Source organism: Anarrhichthys ocellatus, unplaced genomic scaffold, assembly GCF_004355925.1.
Source record: "Anarrhichthys ocellatus isolate YVR2014 unplaced genomic scaffold, GSC_Weel_1.0 scaffold12, whole genome shotgun sequence".
Classification (NCBI taxonomy): domain Eukaryota; kingdom Metazoa; phylum Chordata; class Actinopteri; order Perciformes; family Anarhichadidae; genus Anarrhichthys; species Anarrhichthys ocellatus.
The window spans coordinates 7,231,262-7,251,641 of NW_022280042.1; the positions used below are offsets into that span (position 1 = coordinate 7,231,262).

General features: G+C 43.2%; 3 protein-coding genes and 3 non-coding genes across 6 annotated transcripts; 4 read left to right on the forward strand and 2 right to left on the reverse strand.

Moving 5' to 3' along the window:
• Nucleotides 1-348: 348 nt before the first annotated feature.
• Nucleotides 349-419, reverse strand: trnag-gcc (transfer RNA glycine (anticodon GCC)). The gene has a single exon. It is a non-coding gene; the product is annotated as a tRNA-Gly (tRNA).
• A 6,166-nt stretch (nucleotides 420-6,585) lies between these two features.
• nufip1 (nuclear FMR1 interacting protein 1) lies at nucleotides 6,586-10,036 on the reverse strand. The gene is made up of 10 exons (XM_031852284.1): nucleotides 9,533-10,036; nucleotides 9,050-9,123; nucleotides 8,816-8,920; nucleotides 8,659-8,721; nucleotides 8,498-8,574; nucleotides 8,257-8,349; nucleotides 7,973-8,148; nucleotides 7,701-7,829; nucleotides 7,351-7,577; nucleotides 6,586-7,237 (listed from the first exon to the last, which is right to left on the reverse strand). Exons 1-10 carry the CDS (start codon nucleotides 9,774-9,776, stop codon nucleotides 6,773-6,775), a joined length of 1,653 nt encoding a protein of 550 aa, XP_031708144.1. The 5' UTR covers nucleotides 9,777-10,036; the 3' UTR covers nucleotides 6,586-6,772.
• Nucleotides 10,037-10,464: 428 nt separating this feature from the next.
• Nucleotides 10,465-14,784, forward strand: nop58 (NOP58 ribonucleoprotein homolog (yeast)). Its single transcript, XM_031852084.1, has 15 exons — nucleotides 10,465-10,597; nucleotides 11,083-11,159; nucleotides 11,252-11,304; nucleotides 11,500-11,624; nucleotides 11,705-11,841; nucleotides 12,039-12,103; nucleotides 12,206-12,340; nucleotides 12,530-12,675; nucleotides 12,886-13,012; nucleotides 13,195-13,358; nucleotides 13,457-13,591; nucleotides 13,800-13,861; nucleotides 13,949-14,094; nucleotides 14,188-14,300; nucleotides 14,399-14,784. The coding sequence occupies exons 1-15, from the start codon at nucleotides 10,553-10,555 to the stop codon at nucleotides 14,459-14,461; spliced, it is 1,593 nt and encodes a 530-aa protein (XP_031707944.1). The 5' UTR covers nucleotides 10,465-10,552; the 3' UTR covers nucleotides 14,462-14,784.
• LOC116386325 (small nucleolar RNA SNORD11B) lies at nucleotides 12,716-12,800 on the forward strand. Its single transcript, XR_004212957.1, has one exon. It is a non-coding gene; the product is annotated as a small nucleolar RNA SNORD11B (small nucleolar RNA).
• On the forward strand, nucleotides 13,045-13,127 carry LOC116386326 (small nucleolar RNA SNORD11B). The gene has a single exon (XR_004212958.1). It is a non-coding gene; the product is annotated as a small nucleolar RNA SNORD11B (small nucleolar RNA).
• Nucleotides 14,785-16,480: 1,696 nt separating the features above from the next.
• Nucleotides 16,481-20,305, forward strand: wdr12 (WD repeat domain 12). Its single transcript, XM_031851678.1, has 13 exons — nucleotides 16,481-16,681; nucleotides 16,849-16,943; nucleotides 17,255-17,349; nucleotides 17,514-17,620; nucleotides 18,031-18,146; nucleotides 18,240-18,394; nucleotides 18,482-18,527; nucleotides 18,618-18,703; nucleotides 18,832-18,972; nucleotides 19,082-19,187; nucleotides 19,295-19,427; nucleotides 19,833-19,905; nucleotides 20,012-20,305. Exons 1-13 carry the CDS (start codon nucleotides 16,641-16,643, stop codon nucleotides 20,087-20,089), a joined length of 1,272 nt encoding a protein of 423 aa, XP_031707538.1. The 5' UTR covers nucleotides 16,481-16,640; the 3' UTR covers nucleotides 20,090-20,305.
• The last annotated feature ends 75 nt before the right edge of the window (nucleotides 20,306-20,380 follow it).

Here is a 20,380-nt window from a genome sequence, read left to right on the forward strand (position 1 = left end):
TGAACATGGTGTTTGTTGTGACCAATGGCAAGCACATAAATCTAACACCAAAGCACCAAAGCACCAAATGGGATCAGGCGAGCCGCCTCTCCTTGTCACACTCCTTCAGATTTCTACATCATTGGCTACGTGAGCGGTGAAATCCGACCTCGAAGAACTACCAGCCACTATCTACTAGAATAAACGTATCTGGGAGGATGAGCAGTGTGATACTTCTATCAGATTAAGCAGGCCATTACTCCGAATCACCATTTCAAAGTTTTTCCATGGTAGGTCGTGTAAGAATTGAAATCCTCCATCTCGCAAAATCTTTACAGCGGGGTTCTTTTCTAAGTACAAAAGGTATGTTGCATTGGCCGGGAATCGAACCCGGGCCTCCCGCGTGGCAGGCGAGAATTCTACCACTGAACCACCAATGCATTTTTACAGTAGAAAAGGGGGTGGGGATTAAGAAGGAGACACATTTCAGGACACCAGTTTCTTCTTTTACATCTCAGCAGCGGCATCTGTGTGGACAACACACAAACACGAGCAACAGCAGAGTTTCAAATACAAAATGTTAGGAGGTTCATTCATCACTGTAAGGGATCAACTACCATACTGTATAAATACTATGGTCTATCAGAAAGTGTAAATACAGCCAGGAGGTTAAATAGCAAGAATGTGACAAAGACAGAAAACAAGCAAGAAAAACATGAAGAAAGATAGACACAATGAAACCACAACAAAAAAATGTAATTACCATGACAATGCGTTGTGCAGAAGGCTGAAAGGTGAGTGGGTAGCAGGCTCTTGTCCCTGCCGGCACATCCAAAGTCTTTGGGCCGGAGAATCCTTCACCATACACCTCCAGGCTTGATGGGTCTCATTGTGCTGTGAGAGACACATAAGCATGATAATTTTACTTTATTCACGATTGTTAAACATTTGGCAATATGTTGAAAGCAATCTTTCATCATCTACTTTTTTTAAACACAAACTTTGAATGTGCTAGCTTCGGTCAAGTGATATCATTTGTCAAAGATTCAGGATTACCACTCTCTTCCAAGAAAGCTGTTTCTCATTGTGGAAGTATCAAAAATTTGTAATAATTAATTAAATGCTTCTAGGAAAGCCATTAATAAGCAGCACAGACACAGACTGAGTGCTGCAGCGCTCGCTGTGTGTGTGTATTTCTGTGTTTTAGAGAGAAAGAGAGAGAGCGACGGTGCACTTTCAACCTTCTCTCAATGCTTCTGTAAGTTATTAATAACTTACAATGAACGCTGCTTCGTCACTTTTTGACTCGCCCGCCCGGAGGAACCCGTAATATTTTAAGTAGCCCAAGTTTACCCGCCCCATGGATCACAATTTCAACTATATGTTGTGTGTGTGCTGCTGTCTGCGCAATGTAAAACCATCATGCTTAACAATGTGTAAATTTGACTGCCTATAGGACAAGGCGCGAGGCACTAATTATCAGTAGGACGAAGATCAGACATTTTACTGCCTTAACGTTTATTTCAGTAAGGTTATAAACGTTTTACGATATGTTAAGAAAAACACAACGAGAGACTTAGTTTGCAAACAAGAGTGAGTGCCTCCTGTGTTCAGCAGCGCTCATGCTGTACTGACCCCAGATAATCAGAGCTAGCTCCCGGGCCATATTGATCAGCGGCATGCGCACCATCTCTTCACACACCTGCCCCACCTTGCATTGTAGGCTTAGTACTGTCACACACACAGCTGGCTCTATTGGTGGAGAGAAACATCAGTGAAGTAATCCGCATTTAAAGAATTCATGATTATTGGTGTTGGTGTCCTGCAATGAGTGATGTTTGGGGGGGACAGGTTTCCTACCAGAGTTGCAGGGGATGGAGACTATGTTGGAACTGGGCCGGGCAGTGAAAGGGGAAGGAAGAGGCAACTCTGCTGTGGCCTTCACCATATAGACCATATCTCCCACCTAGAGGGACACACAGAGACAAAAGGGAAAATGTAGGCCTGTTAATAAAATTTAAAAAAAAAAAAACTGAATTTAACAAGGATTTGGACAATTGGACAAAAACGACAAATATTCAACAAATTATCCTTTTACTTGGTTATTGTCATCTATAAACTCATACTATTCAAATGATTAGGAAAAAAAAGACTGTATTTTAATTTAAATAAACATTTTAGAGATTACATTAGTAGTTTCCATGATGATTTATCAGTTGCTTAAAGCTAGTGTTAGGAAGTTAACCAGTTCATAACTCCATCTCTTATGTCAATTTTATATTCCTTTGAAAATATCTCCTTCAAACTGTATTTATTCAAATTTCTATTCAAAAGCTAAATTTTACAAGATTACATTTGAACACATCACGATGACGTTGTAATGTGCCTTCGCCCAATACTCATGTCTACTGTTTGGAGCCTGAATGCACCATAATGTAACTCAATGCAACCTTTAGCTCCATCATCCGTTAGCCGGGGAGACCGTGTGCTGTAGCTGTTAGCAGCTAATTGACGTTAGCTAAGGTTAGCTGTTAGCAGCTAATTGACGTTAGCTCTACTAGTGTTGTTCACAACGTTGCATAAGCGGCGATCTTCCTATCGCATTTTTTTCAACTAAATTTCGGCCCCTAATAAAGATTACATTTATTTCATACTTGCCCTATTGGACAACTGCATGACGCGTTCCACATCACGTGCCCGCACACAGAGTTCAGTGTTACTTTCCACGGGCACGCGGACCGCCGCGGCTAGAAACCGAAACTGCTGAGTAACATGCCAAGCAGTGCTCGCTACCAAATAGCTTACAGCTAAGCTAGCTATCAATTAACTCCCGTTTACTTGTATTTTTCAGTAAACCAAAGACCGGCAACTATATTCTTCCAATAATATACGAAAAATTGATCAAAAAACATACTCACAGACGGTGTCCGAATAATAATAGTGTCCGAAGCAACATCGTAGGAGGATTAATTGCGGCATCTGAGGTGGCACTGCCTCATGAACTCTGAGGGAAACTCCCTTCTTAAACAACGCTACTGCTGTTGCATGACCAGCTAGGGGCGCTGCAGCACACACAATGCTACTGAACACGTTTATACCAGTGTGTGGTTAGAGATAAGCACACCGCTGATTCAATTCCATCTCTATATGCATGTACCTGATTCCTGACACAAAATAACACAGTGTTACGAATAAGGATGTTTGTTATTACAGTCTGTAGCAACCGGTTTTTGGTATTGGCTCAAAGCATTCCCCATTTTTGCACTCTACTGATAACACAACAAATGCAAGTTAAAAGTCAGTTCTTAAAAAAATAATTGTATATACACTCACCGGCCACTTTATTAGGTACACCTTGCTAGTACCGGGTTGGACCCCTTTTTGCCTTCAGAACCGCCTTAATTCTTTGTAGCATACAAATCAAATCCTAAAATATGTGACTGAGCATTAAGTGTCCAATCCCTTCAACACATGCTATCTGTGTTCACAGTTATCTTGAACTATTGCTGTAAAGTCTTTCTTGCAGAGCCTTTTCATCAATCTGCCTGGGTCTGTCCGTGCACAGTTCCACATGCAGCCGCTGGGTGGCGCCAGCTGCTAAGACTCCACCTCAGGGTGAGATTCTAACTGAGGGGTCTCCATTGTACTGCACCTGGAGCACGCCTTAAATGCCCACACGCACAAATATATGAGTATTAACACAGGGAGTTTAGTGAATAAGATCTGCAGTATCTTAATATCTGAAATGGAGGACAGGTACCTTTACATACCTTCAAGGCTTAATTTACCTGGTGCTGATCCCTGATTGGTTATACAGTTTATGTTTGCTGATCACCTGACTGCTTGCTGCGATGCACCCAAAGTCTAGTACTGAGTCTTTTAGGAAGGAACAAGCCCTGGGGAATCTAGAGGAACATATAAAGAAAGTCAGAGTGTTGAAACATCAAAACATTCGGCAGTTTGTCTGGTACTTAACATGGTTAATATACGTATATATATCACATGCTTATAACATAGTGCTTACCCCATCAGAGGGATTGTGATGGTCTCTACATCATCTACATGAATCAAAAGGCGGTCTCTGACCTCCTCCTCTTCCTCCGGAGTAAACTCAAGCTGGCCGCTTACAGACAGACCAGAAGCCACCACCTTGGCTGTGCTGGATGCTGTGAACTTGAACAACTGCATGACAAAAGAAACAGAGAAGAAGAAGAAGAAAAAGGTGGGGAAAGGGCGTCAATCACGTGTTTAAAAATAACCACTTTGGTGGTACATTTGAATTCAAATAGCAAACATTTAGAAACACACATTCAGAGATAAACATGCATCTTAACTTACAATCCAAACACTAATATAATGTAGCCAGATATAGAGAGAGTTCATTGAGAGACAACTCTTAAAAAGGAGGAAAAAAAGTGTACTATTATATATACTAATGTACTATTCTGGTAAAATAAATATTAAACATATAACTATTTGAATATTATCTGTTTCACACAGTGTTACAATCTAGCTGGGACATGTCCCGTTGATAAACAGACAGCCAGAGATAGACAGATGTATGTATGTATGTATGTATGTATGTATGTATGTATGTATGTATGTATGTATGTATGTATGTATGTATGTATGTATATATAGATAGATAGATAGATAGATAGATAGATAGATAGATAGATAGATAGATAGATAGATAGATAATAAATAGATAGATAGATAATTGGATTGGTTGGTATTGTTGGACGTGGTAGTATCTTATCAAACCAACAAGGTCCATGTTTAGAGTAATTAAAGTTAGTTAGCTCAGTGAGTTCATTAGCTAAAGTTAGCTTAACTTCTCGCGCGAGGTGCTAGCTAAGCGTTACCGAGCAATTAAGCTAGCGTTAGCGCGAAATCCCTATTAAGCACATTACTTTTATCATTTTTATTCTTTAATTTCGTATAGCTTGTTAGTTAATGACCACGGAAGTTCCTTTACCTTTAACGCAGGCTTTCCCATCAATATTGTCTTCGACCGTTTCCCAACATCTGTTACCGGCACTGTCGACGTCGTTGAACTCGACACGCGATGGGTCAACGCGAACACTTTCAGTCATGATATGACTTTCTAATAACTACGATATATACATATTGTTCTTCTCACTAACGTAGCTTGCATAACATGTTATTATCGTCCAATGTTAACTACTTACTGACTCGCATAGGCACACGCTCAGGTGGTTTCGAGGGGACGTGGCTGCGCTCCTTTTACAACCCCGGGTAGTCCGGCGGGCGGTGCAGCGTTTGACAGTGAGCAGTAAACCTTTATATAGAACCAAAGCATCGTGTTTATTTCGGAGGAATTTAATGTTCTTTATACCATAGGTGTCAATACAGGGCGTAATTATTAAAAAAAAAAACGATATGCGTTTTTCTACTGTTTTTTCAATTAGTGGAAGTTTAACAAAATAATTTGCGTCATGGATAGTTTAATCAATCCAAAATCTCATCTTCTGGCCTTTACTCAACAAATATTTGTTTATGTTGCAACGAGACTGCTTATTATATTTGTTGCTGCACATATGATATAATAAAGAGTCACAAATACACAGAATTAACATGGGTTTCATTTTATATGACCGCACCAGAGGACCGGGAGGTTGAACAGCTGGTCCTCTGGTGCGGTCAGAACAACCTGGAGCTGAACAAGCTCAAAACTGTGGAGATGACAGTGGACTTCAGGAGGAGCCCCCCAACACTGCCCCCCCTCACCATACTCAACAACACTGTGTCCGCTGTAGAGACCTTCAAGTTTCTGGGATCCACAATCTCCCAGGACCTGAAGTGGGCTCCCAACATCAACACCATCAGGAAAAAGGCCCAGCAGAGGTTGTACTTCCTGCGCCAGCTCAGGAAGTTCAACCTGACTCAGGAGCTGCTGATCCTGTTCTACTCAGCCATCATCCAGTCTGTTCTCTGTTCTTCCATCACTGTGTGGTTCGGATCAGCCACTAAACAGGACAGAAACAGACTGCAACGGATTGTCAGGTCTGCAGAGAGGATCATTGGTTCCAGCCTGCCCTCCATCCTGGACTTGTACACCTCCAGAGTCAGGAAACGGGCTGGAAAGATCACTGCAGACCCCTCACACCCTGGACACAAGCTGTTCCAACTCCTCCCCTCTGGTAGGCGATACAGGGGTCTGTACACCAAAACCACCAGACACAGGAAAAGCTTCTTTCCACTGGCCATCACTCTCATTAACAATAAATAATATTGCACCTGTTTGCACTACTGTATTATATATATATATATACATACATATATTTATACTTATATTGTATATAGCTGTTAAATGTTTATACCTACATCTGTTCTACTTTTTTGCTGCCCTTTTTTGTTCTTATATATTTTTTCCTTGTTTATTGTAAAATAGTGTATTGTCTGTACATTGAGAGCGGAGTGGAAACCGGAGACAAATTCCATGTATGCGCACGCATACATGGCCAATAAAGCTGATTCTGATTATAACAAAAAAACAACACATTGTACATCATAAACATATCTATAAATCAAGCTCAAAATAGAATTCAACAAACAAACTGTTAAATGATCAATAGATTATATGATTTATTTCAAAAGAAAAAAAAATGTATTTCTTCAGTACAAAACATGTTACAAAAATATACCTGGATATTGTTAGTCGAACTAACATCACATCAAACATAATGGTGCTTGAAAAATAACAATTTCAAAGACAAATGTCTCACTCATGCCTCAGAACAAAATTAGATAAATCAATTTCAGTAATTTGCTAAGACATGACAGCACCAGGGCTCTCCCATATTTCATCATCGTAAGTATCAGAGGTGGATCTGATTTCATCTGTGCCCGTTGAGTAGAGGCTGTGGCAGTCTTTCACTGTAGTCTCTTCAGCATTTCGGAGGAAATGTCCTGTAACCGGCTCCACAGGAGGATCTTTAGATGGTTCTGAGCATGTATGCAGACACTGGTCAACCACAACAGCTTTACTTGTTTCCAACTCCTCCTGATAATTAACTTCTGCTGAACTTGTCTCTGTAAACTGAGCATTGGCTTTATCTGGTGGCTTTTCCTGCCTCCCTGCGTGCTCTCCGCTTGAGATCGCTGGTGTGACTTCATCCTTCACGCCCCTCTGGTCCTGAGGTCTGCTCTCCAGGCCAAAGAAGTTGTTTCGGACGACATAGCGCACGCACTGGAGGAGGACATTCCTCTCGTGGCGGATGTCTTGGGCCAGCAACTAAACAGAGTGAAAGAAAATAAGAGATGCTGCATTATATAGATAATCTACATTTAAATATCTTTTTATGATCTCAATTTAAAATCCTGTGAAATATGCTTGTATAATAATACCATCTCGAGTAGAGTGGGACGACGCTTCTGCGGTGTATCTTGGTGTCCTCCTCTACCGCCCCTTCCTCCCCTGCCTCCTCGTCCTCGTCCCCTTCGTCCCCTTCCTCTTCCGCCGTTAGGAGTGTGAAGGGCCTCCGTAACCTGTGAAGAGGTCTCCGGCCCTCTCGAGGGCCCTCTGTCCGGACACTTTTGTGATATTGTGTCTTTGGCTCTCTGAATAGGGATGTCTGAAACACAAGAAAAAAGAATATTGATAGATTTGAAGTGTTTGTTTTTTACATGCTTTATCCCAATTTGTATTTTGTCCATCAATGTGTAACAGCATAAAAACAACCGACCTATAAACTCACCTTCTGGTTCACTTTCACTCATGGAGCCGTAGTTGGCCACCAGGGAGCCCAGAGCCGAGCTCATCTGTTTCGGAGCCACAACCAGGCCACCGATCCTGGACTCAGGGGCTGGGTCCTCTCGGTCCGAATCTTGAAGCATGTGAGAAACACATATCGATTACCATCGCAGTTGTGTTTTCTCTATGATAGAGACGATATCGAACCAAAAAAGACACGACAATAAAGGCACGGTGACATATTTTTGCCCCGCACACGTCAGATGAGTCCCTCACCATGGTCACTGCTGGCCAGCGCTCCCAGTGGATCCCCGTCCCTGCGGGGCTGGGTGAGGGACGGAGGTCTCCCTGTCTCACTGCTGTCCGACGGGTGAGGGCCTCGAGGATGACGCCCACGGAACCCTCTGTTGCCCCAGCCACGGCCTCGACCCCGCCCTCTGCCTCTCATCCGCCTGCGAGATAGAGTTTAGATAAGATGAACTCTGAGCGAGTCGAATATACTTTGTTTCTGTGAGCAATAAAAGAAAAAAGAAAAAGATGCAGTGTATTTGAACATTTACCCAAACTGAGCCGTCTCCAGAACAGCTCCCGTCTCCTCCCGCACCTCCATCACTTTCTTCTTCTTGTCCATATTCTCAAGTGTCGGAAAGTTTCTGGAAAGTCAAATTATTATTATTACGTTTTCCTGATTGGAAGTATGCAAAATCCATGTATAAACACAACATAGAAAATCTGGATCAATTTATGATATTATGCCATGAATAGTTCAAAGATGAATGGATATACAATTAGATTACTGACTTGCGCCTCTCCGCTCTCCATTTTATAATCTCGTCCGGTGTGTCCAGCTTGATCCTTTTAGCGCCTGGTGCATGGTTCTGCAGTCAGGACATAGAAAAGACTGATATTAACAAAGGGAAAATACTGTAAGTTTAAGATACACAGCGAGTTGTTTCACTTACGTTTTTCCAGTGGATGCCGACTAGTTTTTCATGAGCCATGAAGGTGCAGTCCGGCACAGAACACTACGAAAGAGATTTGATGGAGGTAGTCAGAGGAACTTGATTACTTCCATAAATTAAACCTTCTATTATAGATTTTAAAGATATATTAAACTACCTTGACATGTTGAGAAACGTGCTCATCGTACTTCTCCTGGTTTTTGAAGCCGCGGTCACAGGTGTCGCAAAAATGGGAATACTCTGGTTCTTTCTTGTTTTTCTGCTGTGGATTATAGACAGATCAGCTGTAGCTGGGCTTGTTCTCGGTGCAGAGCGCGCTGCTGTTGTTTGATAATAACTATTAAAAGGTTAAGATCATGATTAAAGTTGTAGTGCTCTAACAGATAGGTACCTTTTTCCCATGGTTGTGGGGGGCTCCGTGACTCTGTCTTCCACCTCGATGCCATTCGCGACCATAGTTTTGATCTGAAGACAGGAGTGACGTTAGAGAGGCGACAGCACAACACAAACAAACACATCAACTCTTTCATTATTAATAATGTGACAATGCTTTCTTCATCACACTCCGCCAATTTTACACACTAAGTTTGGTTTACACTCACACTAGAGTCTGATAATGCTGACTGGTTGTGATTTTTAAAACTGGTTAAGTTACAGCAATTATTTGAAGAAAAAAAAACGGTCAAGTAAACATGGTCAAATGTGATATTTACAGATACATTAGTTGACTATTTTCAATATGATCATTACAAGACTATCATTTTGTCTGGCTGTGGATGAAAGAAGCCATTTTAAGCTGGCTATAGTGCCCTTGTGATTGTTTTTTGGGTGATTTAATCACCATTAATAGACTCAGACTGTATACGCTACTCACCGTGTGGACGTTTCTGTCCATAGTTCCCACGACCCGAGGGGAAACCGAACTCTGCCGCTGCCCCGTGATGCCATCCCGCCTGGCCGCTGTAGTCCCACACGGGCTCGGAGGACGTCTCGCTCCAGCTCCACATGCTGGGCTGGAAGCCGCTCGAGTGCGGCGGCTGCTGCTGCTGGTAGGTTTGGATGGAGGTCGGCGGGGGACAGCCGAAGTCCGGCGGAGGATAGTGTCCCTGTTCATCCATACTTCACGCCCGAGTTCTTTCTTCGTATCGACAGTGAAGTATAGTCGAAGTAAACGTGGGTTTCTCACCACGCAGCTCTCACATGTGCATGTTTTGCTCCAGTTTGCACATATGTTCGTCACTTCCGCGAGAACAGGAAGTACATAAAACATATGAACACAATAACTAAATAACTAAATATGAACGTCTACCAGTAGCTTATAGTTGTGTTGAAGTTGTACATCATGCTCCACTGCAACGGTATTTGCGTTTTAGGTTTTACTAAAAGTATTATTTCCTCGAGTCGGTATGTCTGCGAAGATTTCTCGCGAGATTTGACACGAAAGTCCTCTTTTTGGGTTGCCAGGTTGTGGAGAAAACGCGTGTGGAATTTAATTCCATACATAAAGTAACTGGACTCCCGCTATGTTCTGAAAAAGGTCAGTGCCATAAATTCGCTGGTACTGGGTTTTCTAAGCCAACTCACTGTTATTTTTACTTTTGCGTTAACTGTTAAATAAAAAAGATATTTGCACTTGTAAATGATTAACAATATATTACGTTGATATATCATATTCATGAAAACCCATATTCCATACGTAGCTGAAACAACGATACGGTTTTTAAAACATTTCTGAAATCGGGTGATTAACGGACCTGGCAACCCGTCAGTTTCCTGGTGCTCGCTTCTCGTCGCGTGTCTCTCACACAGAGTGGGAGCAGCATCGTGGCGACTCGGAAGGCTCTCAACTTGGAGAGCGCACATTTTCTGCAAAAGTAACTGAGCTGCTGCCAAAATGCTCGTGTTATTTGAAACCGCCGCTGGATATGCAATATTCAAGGTATATATATATATATATACATAAACACGTCCTCTGTTTCCTGTCACGTAAATAATTAGGGATTTGTACTCTTTAGCTATCCACGTTAGCTTAGGTTAGCCTCGTGGCTAGCTACTCACACGCACGTTGCTTCAGTTGTAAGTAACGTTAGTGAGTAGAATGAAATAGTGTGTTTTTATTTGTAGTCAGGCATGTGAACGGGCTTATTTGACGTTTCGCTTGTAACGTGACGAGTGTTTTTGCTAAGGTTTAAGCTAATGCAGCATGGCAGAGTAAAGGCCCTGTAACCACGTGTGCCTGAGTTAACTTCAAGGAATGTCTCTACTTCTCACAACACTGTCCACATCCATATTGTAAATGTATTAAAACTCGTGCTATTAGTTGATGAACACCAACTTTTCAGGAGAATGTAACTTTACCCATAAATCTAAAGACATTTTTTTTAAATGTGTGACAACTAACCGAGAGCTTCTGTTGTATTCCAGGTCCTCGATGAATCCAAGCTGCAGCAGGTGGACAGCCTGTATAAGGAGTTTGAAACTCCTGAAAAGGCGAACCAAATGTAAGTGCCATGCAATCAGCGAGTTGTTGCCATGTGATGCTGTGTACCTCACGTAAAACAGGTCTGAACTGTTTTCTTTTGTCCCCTGCTAGTGTGAAGCTGAAGCACTTTGAGAAGTTTCAGGACACCACAGAGGCCTTAGCAGGTAACGACATATGTCTTTGCAGAATAATACAGCACACCTGGGATCTGTGATGTGTTTTTGTGTCTGATTAAAACGTGATATTCCACTGAGCTCTTATCTCTGAGACTCCTTTATTCCCCCTCGGGCCCATTGTGGTTCTATGCATTTGTGTACGTTAGTGTTTCTAATGCGGTGTTCCCAACCTCTTCCTCTCAGCTGCCACTGCCCTTACCGAGGGAAAAATTGGCAAGAGTTTGAAGAAAGTGCTAAAGAAGGTTGTGGCCAAGGATGCTCACGAGCAGCTGGCCATCAGCGACGCTAAACTCGGCGGGGTCATTAAAGTAAGTATGCAAATTGATAGCATATACTGGCTACGCGTTCAATGCACGAGTTCCTGGTCTTAAACGGTTGTGGTTTTCAGGAAAAGCTGGACCTGAGCTGTGTCCACAACGCTGCCGTGTTCGAGCTGATGAGGTGCATCAGGAGTCAGATGGAGAGCCTCATCACCGGCCTCCCGCCCAAGGAGATCAGCGCCATGTCTCTGGGGTTAGCTCACAGGTACGTGGCGCACGGACGCGGCATCGCGTAAATGCGGGCGCTGTCGATGATTACACTTGCTGTCTGAAACCTACTGTGGATTTTCCTCAGCATTCGTCACTACCGCTGAGGCAGCCATCTCTCCCCAAGCACAGGAATATGAAAAGTAGTGTGCCGTGAGGAATAACCCATTCATAGCTCTTCTCTGTGTTCTCCAGTTTATCCCGCTACAAGCTGAAGTTCAGTCCAGACAAAGTGGACACCATGATTGTGCAGGCCATCTGTAAGTTGAATACAATATTCACTAATTACCCTTTTTTTTGTAATGTCGGTTGTGTGTTTGAATGTGTAGTCTGACTTAAAGTATTTGTCATGGTCGCTTCAGCTCTTTTGGACGACCTGGATAAGGAGCTCAACAACTACATCATGCGCTGCAGAGAGTGGTACGGCTGGCACTTTCCCGAGCTGGGAAAGGTAGTCACTGACAACTTGGTCTACTGCAAAGCTGTCCGCAAAATAGGTAAAAAAATTTACTTTTGCACATGCTTATACATACAAATTAAGTTTGGTGCATCAGTGGCTGATAGGCTTAGTTCCTAGTGGGGGCAAAGTGTCTTATCCACTATTAGATCAGCTGTAAGATGCATGCATAAAGAACACCAGTGACTGTATTCCCGAGTAACCAAGCGTGTCTCTGTGCGTCCGCCAGGCGACCGCACCAACGTGGCCGGCTCCGATCTGTCCGACATCCTCCCCGAGGAAATCGAGGCCGAGGTCAAACTGGCGGCCGAGATCTCGATGGGAACGGAAGTGTCGGAGCAGGACATCGGCAACATACGGCACCTGTGCGATCAGGTTTGTCTCTTTCGTACTGTCGAACATTGAAGAGCTCAAGTGACAGTTGTGATGATGACGACATGTCGTCTTTACCCTGAAACAAATCATGTGGGTTTTCAGTCACTACCTCATCTGAACAGTCACACGGTACGGCTACGGGACCGTTTGACTCGTGACCAGCTGGCAGGTGTAATTCAAATCTTGTCTCCTTTTTTTTTTTCTCTGTAGGTGATTGACATCTCAGAGTACCGCACTCAGCTGTACGACTACCTGAAGAACCGAATGATGGCCATCGCCCCCAACCTGACCGTGATGGTGGGAGAGCTGGTCGGAGCCCGTCTCATCTCGCATGCAGGTGAGTCACAGAGAGGAGACCAGTGAAAACCAGCCGAGCGGTGATTATGACGACATGATGTCGCTTTCCTGAAAAAGACTGATGCTTTTAAGTCACTACCTCATCTGAGCTCGTGCATACAGGTCCAATGAGCAGGTACCGACGAGAGCAACGTGTTAACTTGTCTTTCCTGTTGCTGCAAGGTTCCCTTCTGAATCTGGCCAAGCATCCAGCCTCCACGGTGCAGATCCTCGGAGCAGAGAAGGCTCTGTTCAGAGCCCTGAAGACTCGCAAGGACACACCCAAGTATGGTCTCATCTACCATGCCTCCCTAGTGGGCCAGACCAGTGCCAAGAATAAGGGCAAGGTAAGTCCAGAAGAACATGTGACTGGACTAAGTAATAATCGTCACAGTCCATTGGTTAGACAATAAACATGGACATTGTTTTTGTAATATCTGTCCAGATCTCCAGAATGCTGGCAGCTAAAGCATCCCTGGCTATTCGCTATGACGCCCTGGGAGAGGACACGAATGCCGAAATGGGAGTGGAGAACCGGGCCAAGCTGGAGGTCAGGCTGCGCCAGCTGGAGGAGAAAGGAGTAAGTAACACTACGAGAGAAAGATGTTTACCTTTTTCTGTGTCAGAAGTATCGCTCACATGTACTTGTATAAAGCAGTTCAGAGTAAAGTCTATCGCCCAAGCCCTACTTGCTGGTTAGATTGGTCAATGTTTATGACTCTATCTGCTCTGGGCTTTCTCTCTGCTGGTCATCTTATCGTTTCCCCATTTATTTTTCTTCTTCTCAGATCCGAAGAATCAGCGGAACGGGCAAAGCAATGGCACAGGCAGACAAATACCAGCACAAGAGGTGAATACTCCAGAACCCCTTTCCAAAGATGATGTATTCCCACATGTAAATATGAACGGTGTTAAATACCCTCTCATTCCTCCGCAGCGAGGTGAGAATGTACGATCCGTCCGGCGATTCTACTATTCCCTCCACTTCAAAGAAGAGGAAGTTCGAGGAGGTAGAGGAGGCTGAAGAGCCCGAAACACCGGTGGCCAAATCCAAAAAGGCCAAAAAGCAACCAGTAAAAGAAGGTGGGTAGGATGGAAACAAATGCAATCTAGTGACTAGTGCTCACAATGGAGATTATGAGGCTCATGATCTTTTTTTTTCTGCATGTTTTGTAGAAGAAGAGGAAGAAGCAGCAGAGGAGACTCCCAAGAAAAAGAAGAAGAAAAAGAAGGACAAGAAAGAGGAGGAACCAGAGGAAGCCGAAGTGGAAGAGGTACCAGTTACAGAGGTACGGATCTATTTAAACTTCTTCTACAGACTATTCATACGAGATTCCCAGTGTTTGTTTTTGAACATTCGTTGTGCTCACTTCTGTTCTCTCTCCAGTCATCAAAAAAGAAGAAGAAGAAAAAGAAGATCAAAGAGGAGGAGGAAGAAGATGATGACTGAAATCGTGGTGTATATATTTTCTGTTTTAGTTTTTATGTCAATTTAGTTTTGTGTCATACATTTATATCAAATAAGGGCAACGCTGTATTGGGTGCCCGTTTCTGGACGTCAAGTAACAAAGTGCACATTAAAGAAAATCAACAATTTTATGACTGTGGAAGGTGTGCTTTACAACCATGGTGGATCTCCAGTTATTAAATGAGTGAAAATGTAAATATTTTAGTTCACAAAGTTCTGTCCTGGTTTGAACGTTTTTTTTTTTCGGTTGATTTTTAACTGTAAACGACTCATCAGACATGTATTAAACTCAGCAAGATTCCCCATTCTATTGTGCCGAATCATTTTATTGTCCAAGACAACGCCTGCCCTGGTGAGATAAACATCTTTGTTTTTACGGTTTGCAATGCATCTCCAAAGCCCTAAATGGTCATTGTTATAATTCGTTAACATGTGTATATATAGCATTCATACATAATCATGTGTGCTGGAAGCCCCGTTAACTGAGCAGAGTGTTGGTATAATTTACGGTTCTTGAGGTTTTGAAAAATACATCGTTATTAAGGCTAATAACCATGATACACATCTTATTTGGACACAACCATTCATTAGAATGTCATTCCACAGTTCTGCCCCTTTTTTTTTTTTTTTTTTTTGTATGGTTTTTACAAGTTATTTACAACGAATTCAGGTAAACATTTGTAGCACACAAAAAATAAAATCAAAGGACAATTATATTTAAACTAAATAAATATTCGCAGCTATAAAAAAAAAAGTTTGTGAATGAAAAATGTAAGGAACTGAAGCTGTTGCCCAGCAATGGTTGAAATAGTTTATACTTTTTGTTAGAATTCAATTTATTGATATATTCATAAATATTGCAAATCACAAATTTGCCTCAGAGGGCTTTACAATATGTACACATACGGCGTCCTCTGTCCCGGGACTCACATTGGTGCAAGAAAGGACAGAAGTGCAATAGATGTCATGTGTAGAGAATGAACATAATGGAGTTGCAACACATCCAATGCATGTGACAGAAATGATTCATATGAGAGTAGTAATAATAATTAAACTCGTGAGTGTGTCTGACCCCCGGACTGAAACTGGAAGCTGGTTCCACAGAAGAGCTTGATAACTGAAGGCTCTGGCTCCCATCCTACTTTTTAAGACTGTAGGAACCACAAGTAACCCTGAATTAAGGGAGCGCAGCTCTCTAGTAGGGTAATATTGTACTATAAGCTCCTTGAGATAGGATGATGCCTGACCAATTAAGGCTTTGTAGGTGAGAAGGATTTTAAATTAAATTCTTAGTTTTATAGGGAGCCAGTGCAGAGAAGCTAATACAGGAGTAATGTGATCTGTTTTTGTTAGTACACATGCTGCAGCATTCTGAATCAATTGTAGATATTTAAGAGATGTATTAGAGCAGCCTGGTAATAAGGAATTGCAGTAATCTAGTCTAGAAGTAACTAATGCATGAACACATTTTTCTGCATCGTTTGAGACAGGATGTGCCTGATTTTAGCAATGTTACAATCCTGATCAAAAGTAACCCCGAGATTCTTTACGGTGCTGCTGGATGCCAGCGCAATGCCATCTGGAGAAACTGTATCAGTAGATGAGGAGGTGTTCTGGGCCGAGTAGAATAACTTCTGTTTTGTCTGAGTTTAACATCAGGAAGTTGCAGGTTTTTATGTCCTAAAGGCTGCTTGAAGTTTATCAAACTGGTTGGTTTCGTCTGGCTTGGTCGATAGATATAATTGGGTACCATCTAGATAACAATGAGTGTTTACGTTGTGTTTTCTGATCATGTTGCATAATGGGAGCATATATAAGGTGGAGGACTGGGAGGTGCATTTGAGTATTTCAATTACATGCTACTTAATATAACAATGACAAGAGCAATAAATAAATAAATATATAATAGCAACACACTCACAGGGTCCATTTTCATGCATCACATACATTTAGCTAATACCACAAAGGCATTGCTGGACGAGCGCAGATCCGAATCATCGATTGGCTGCATCCGGGCTCTACTGGAGTTCCTTGATTTCGTACCACATGGCAGGACTGCGCGAGAGTCGGCTGTGTTATGAAGGCACAGATTAGCTACTTAGCCATACCTCATATATCTACTGCTAGTGGCACGTTGGAGAAATATACAAGTTAATTAAACATGTCGCAGTTACAAACGAGGTTCTTCACAGAGGACAAAAGGTGAGCTCTTATTCCCTTTAACGAAACGAACGAAAAGAATTAGCTAGCTAATGCTAACAATCCCGAGATATCATGCATGTGATACAGTAACTTATATGACAAACGAATCTACTAAATGTAAAACGTCTGTGTGTATTTCATGGGTATAACCTGACTTCTCTTTACAGGTATGTTGTAGATGATGTGCCATTCTCCATCCCCGCTGCCTCTGAAGTGCAGGACCTCAGCAATGTCATCAACAAGCTGCTGGAGGCTAAAAATGGTAAAAAGCACACTTTACTTTTGATTCAAGTCTTTTAGTCGGCGTACATGTGATCTGAACCACGTTTTCATTGCTGCTGGGAAATCAATTTGCATGATTTATTACAATTTAGATCTGTGCAATTGATATTAGCTCTATCAACATGAAGTTTCACTTGTATACGCCTATGCCTAGTTTTCTAAGATATAATATTATTCCTACATATGATTAGATGAGCCGTAATTATATCAACCGGTTCACAAAAGTCCCAGTACTTCATTTAATTCAAGAAATAATCCCGTAATACATCTTGAATGCATTTGTTTCCGCAGCGTCTCACAGCAAAGTGGAGTTCGACTTCCTGGTCAGGGGTCAGTTCCTGCGAACGTCGCTGTCCACTCACATGGACACGGAAGGCATATCTACGGTACGACCGGCCTCGCTGCTTAGCCCTGAGTGGACATGTTTTATTATAGTCTTCTTCACATTAAAAGAAAGTAGAGATTAAGCTGAAAGTACAACTGGGGACTGAATTGTCTGTGAACGCATCGTGTTGATATTTATGCGTCGGAGCGTCTGCCTGTGTTTCAGGAAGACGTGGTGGAGATAGAGTATGTGGAGCGGATCACAGCACCAGAGCCCGAGGAGTGCATGATGCACGATGACTGGATTAGCGCCGTGGATGCAGACGCTGAATGGTAAGATGGCAGACGCCCCACACTGCCAAGGGGTCATTACACTGGCAACACAGATTTGGTACATTTAGAAAAGAGAATGAGGGGAAGAAACTCGTAAACCAAATTAACCTCAATCAGACAAATATATAGTTCCTAAACATTTAAGATTCTCAGGACACCCATTGAACGGGTTCATACTAAATTACACAGATCACTTTCATAGTAATCTACAGAGAAAATGTGTAGTGATGTTCAACCGGGTGGTCATTTCATGGTGTCTCTATTATTTTGTCCAGCATCTTTGTCATTTCTTCACTGATATTTCTTCCCATTTACACATTATTTATCTGCAACAAGTCCACGTCCCAAACAAGAGCCAACAATGTGATGTTTTGCTTATTCGTATGTCTTTTTTTTTTTTTCCTTTGCAGGATCCTAACAGGGTCATATGACAAGACAGCCAGGATCTGGTCTTTGGAGGGCAAGGCGGTGATGACGGTGGCCGGACACGCGGATGTGGTCAAAGACGTGGCCTGGGTCAAAAGAGGTGAGGGTGGACGGAGTGGCGGACATATCTCTCGCTCTGCTTGTGATAACGGCAGCCGTTCTTAAAAACGTGTGTGTGGGCGTTTCCGTGCAGACGGTCTGACCTCTCTGCTGCTGACGGCCTCTCTGGACCAGACCCTCCTGCTGTGGGAGTGGAACTCGGAGAGGAACAAGGTGAAAGCCAGACATTGCTGCCGGGGACACACGGGGAGCGTTGACACTGTTGCGACAGACCCCACCGGCACAAAGGTAAAGAGGGATGGATAAGGGGTAGAGGCACCATGACTAGGATTCGTACAACACACAGTTAAAGCATGTGTGTTGCTCCCCATACAGTTCTGCAGTGGCTCCTGGGACAAAATGTTGAAGATTTGGTCAGCAGGTAGGTCGCCAGAGCAAATGATTGCATGTTAAGCTTTACGGAATGAAAAGCAAATCTCCCAACATGCTCCAACCTTTTCCCCCCCATCAGTGCCCACGGACGAAGCAGACGAGGTCGAGGAGCCCGCCGACAGACCGAGGAAGAAACAGAAGACTCAACAGCTCGGCCTTACCAGGGTGAGTGGAGCTATATCACTCTTCAGTCCGGCTAACCTGGTGATGTAAAGATCGGTGCGTTAGTTAACAAACCGAATGTGAAGGAGTATCAATAAAAATGAGGCTCCCTTTTCGTCTCATGGACACAGACTCCACTGATGACGTTATCTGGACACAACGAGGCGGTGTCCTCTGTCCTGTGGTGCGACAGTGAAGAAGTTTGCAGTGCATCATGGGACCACACCATCCGCGTGTGGGACGTGGAGACGGGAGGAATGAAGACTACGCTGGTGAGAAAAACACACCGACGAGCAGACACTGGGTCAGAAACATCAGCCGCATATAAGACATGGTCACTGTGACAACATTTTGACGCTATTCGTTTTGTCCTTTCTCCAGACGGGCAGCAAAGTGTTCAACTGTATTTCCTACTCACCTCTGTGTCGACGGCTGGCCTCCGGCAGCACTGACCGACACATCAGACTGTGGGACCCTCGCACCAAAGGTACCGCTGTGCTCTCACTGCAGCAGATGAACACACGACCATGGGTGTTTCAGCAGCGTTGTTTTATATCCGCCGTCTTTCCTCGCTTTCCCTCTTCTCCGCTCCAGACGGGTCGCTGGTGCTGCTGTCCCTGACCTCCCACACCGGCTGGGTCACCGCCGTGAAGTGGGCGCCGTCACATGAGCACCAGCTGGTCTCCGGCTCCCTGGACAACCTGGTCAAACTGTGGGACACCAGAAGGTCTGTGAAGCACGTGAATGCTTTGTAGAAGTCAGCAACTTATTAGGACTTAAAGGGACAGTTCGTTTGACGAGCCTCCCAGTGGAAAGAAGCAGATAGGAGCATTGTACTACCGTGGAATATATTTTAGACGATACCAGTTTAGATGTACACTCTGTTTAGAGTGTTTTCACTCCTTTTATCTTGCCCTCTGACATCCAACGGGGAACTTAAGCCATTATCCATGCATCCTGTTACTTCCACACTGCTGAGAGTAAACCACTTCCTGTCTGGAAGAAGCTTCCTGTCTTTGTCTGAATAAAATACAGTCTATGAAATGCCTCCTCAGCCTACATCACTCAAATCTGTCTTTTGTTGATGCTGTATATTGGTATATGTTTGACGCGTATCTTTCATATCTCCCAGCTGTAAGGCTCCTCTGTATGACCTGGCGGCCCACGAGGACAAAGTGTTTTGTGTGGACTGGACAGAAAGCGGGGTAAGACACAAATCTAATCCCAAAGTAAAGAATAATCAGCAGTTGAATCCATGAAATCAATGTGTAACTTTCTCTACCTTTTTATGTTTTTTTTTTTTTTTTTCAGCTGATGCTGAGCGGCGGTGCAGATAACAAACTGTACACCTACAGATACTCGGCCTGTCCGACAGATGCCGGGGCCTAGGCAGACGATAAGGACCGAATGATGGACATTATCAGTGTTGTGACAGGACGAAAGCGGCAGCGACTTGGGAGTTTTGTACAGCGGCAAACGTTGCTTGCTTTCTTCTTTACAGTTATTTTTAGCCCCTCTTAAATTTTACACATATTTTCTTATGGATTGTCTTTGTCTTCCTGTGACCCAAGAAAACTATAAATTAATTTTGTCTCCTAAAATGTCTCTTCTGTTCATGTTTCATTCATTAACGCTCGATAGTAGATTTGTGAAAGAAAAACAGTGATCAAATGAAAATGT

Coding starts and splice junctions, on each gene's coding strand:
- nufip1 (XM_031852284.1), bottom strand. CDS start 9,776: ATGGATGAACAGGGACACTATCCTCCGCCGGACTTCGGCTGTCCCCCG. Junction 7,578..7,700: donor GAGTGAAAGTGAACCAGAAG/GTGAGTTTATAG, acceptor CTTGTGTTTCAG/ACATCCCTATTCAGAGAGCC. Junction 7,238..7,350: donor GTCCCACTCTACTCGAGATG/GTATTATTATAC, acceptor CACTCTGTTTAG/TTGCTGGCCCAAGACATCCG.
- nop58 (XM_031852084.1), top strand. CDS start 10,553: ATGCTCGTGTTATTTGAAACCGCCGCTGGATATGCAATATTCAAG. Junction 11,625..11,704: donor AACTCGGCGGGGTCATTAAA/GTAAGTATGCAA, acceptor TGTGGTTTTCAG/GAAAAGCTGGACCTGAGCTG. Junction 12,104..12,205: donor CATGATTGTGCAGGCCATCT/GTAAGTTGAATA, acceptor TGGTCGCTTCAG/CTCTTTTGGACGACCTGGAT.
- wdr12 (XM_031851678.1), top strand. CDS start 16,641: ATGTCGCAGTTACAAACGAGGTTCTTCACAGAGGACAAAAG. Junction 18,147..18,239: donor CGTGGCCTGGGTCAAAAGAG/GTGAGGGTGGAC, acceptor GTTTCCGTGCAG/ACGGTCTGACCTCTCTGCTG. Junction 18,395..18,481: donor CAGACCCCACCGGCACAAAG/GTAAAGAGGGAT, acceptor CTCCCCATACAG/TTCTGCAGTGGCTCCTGGGA.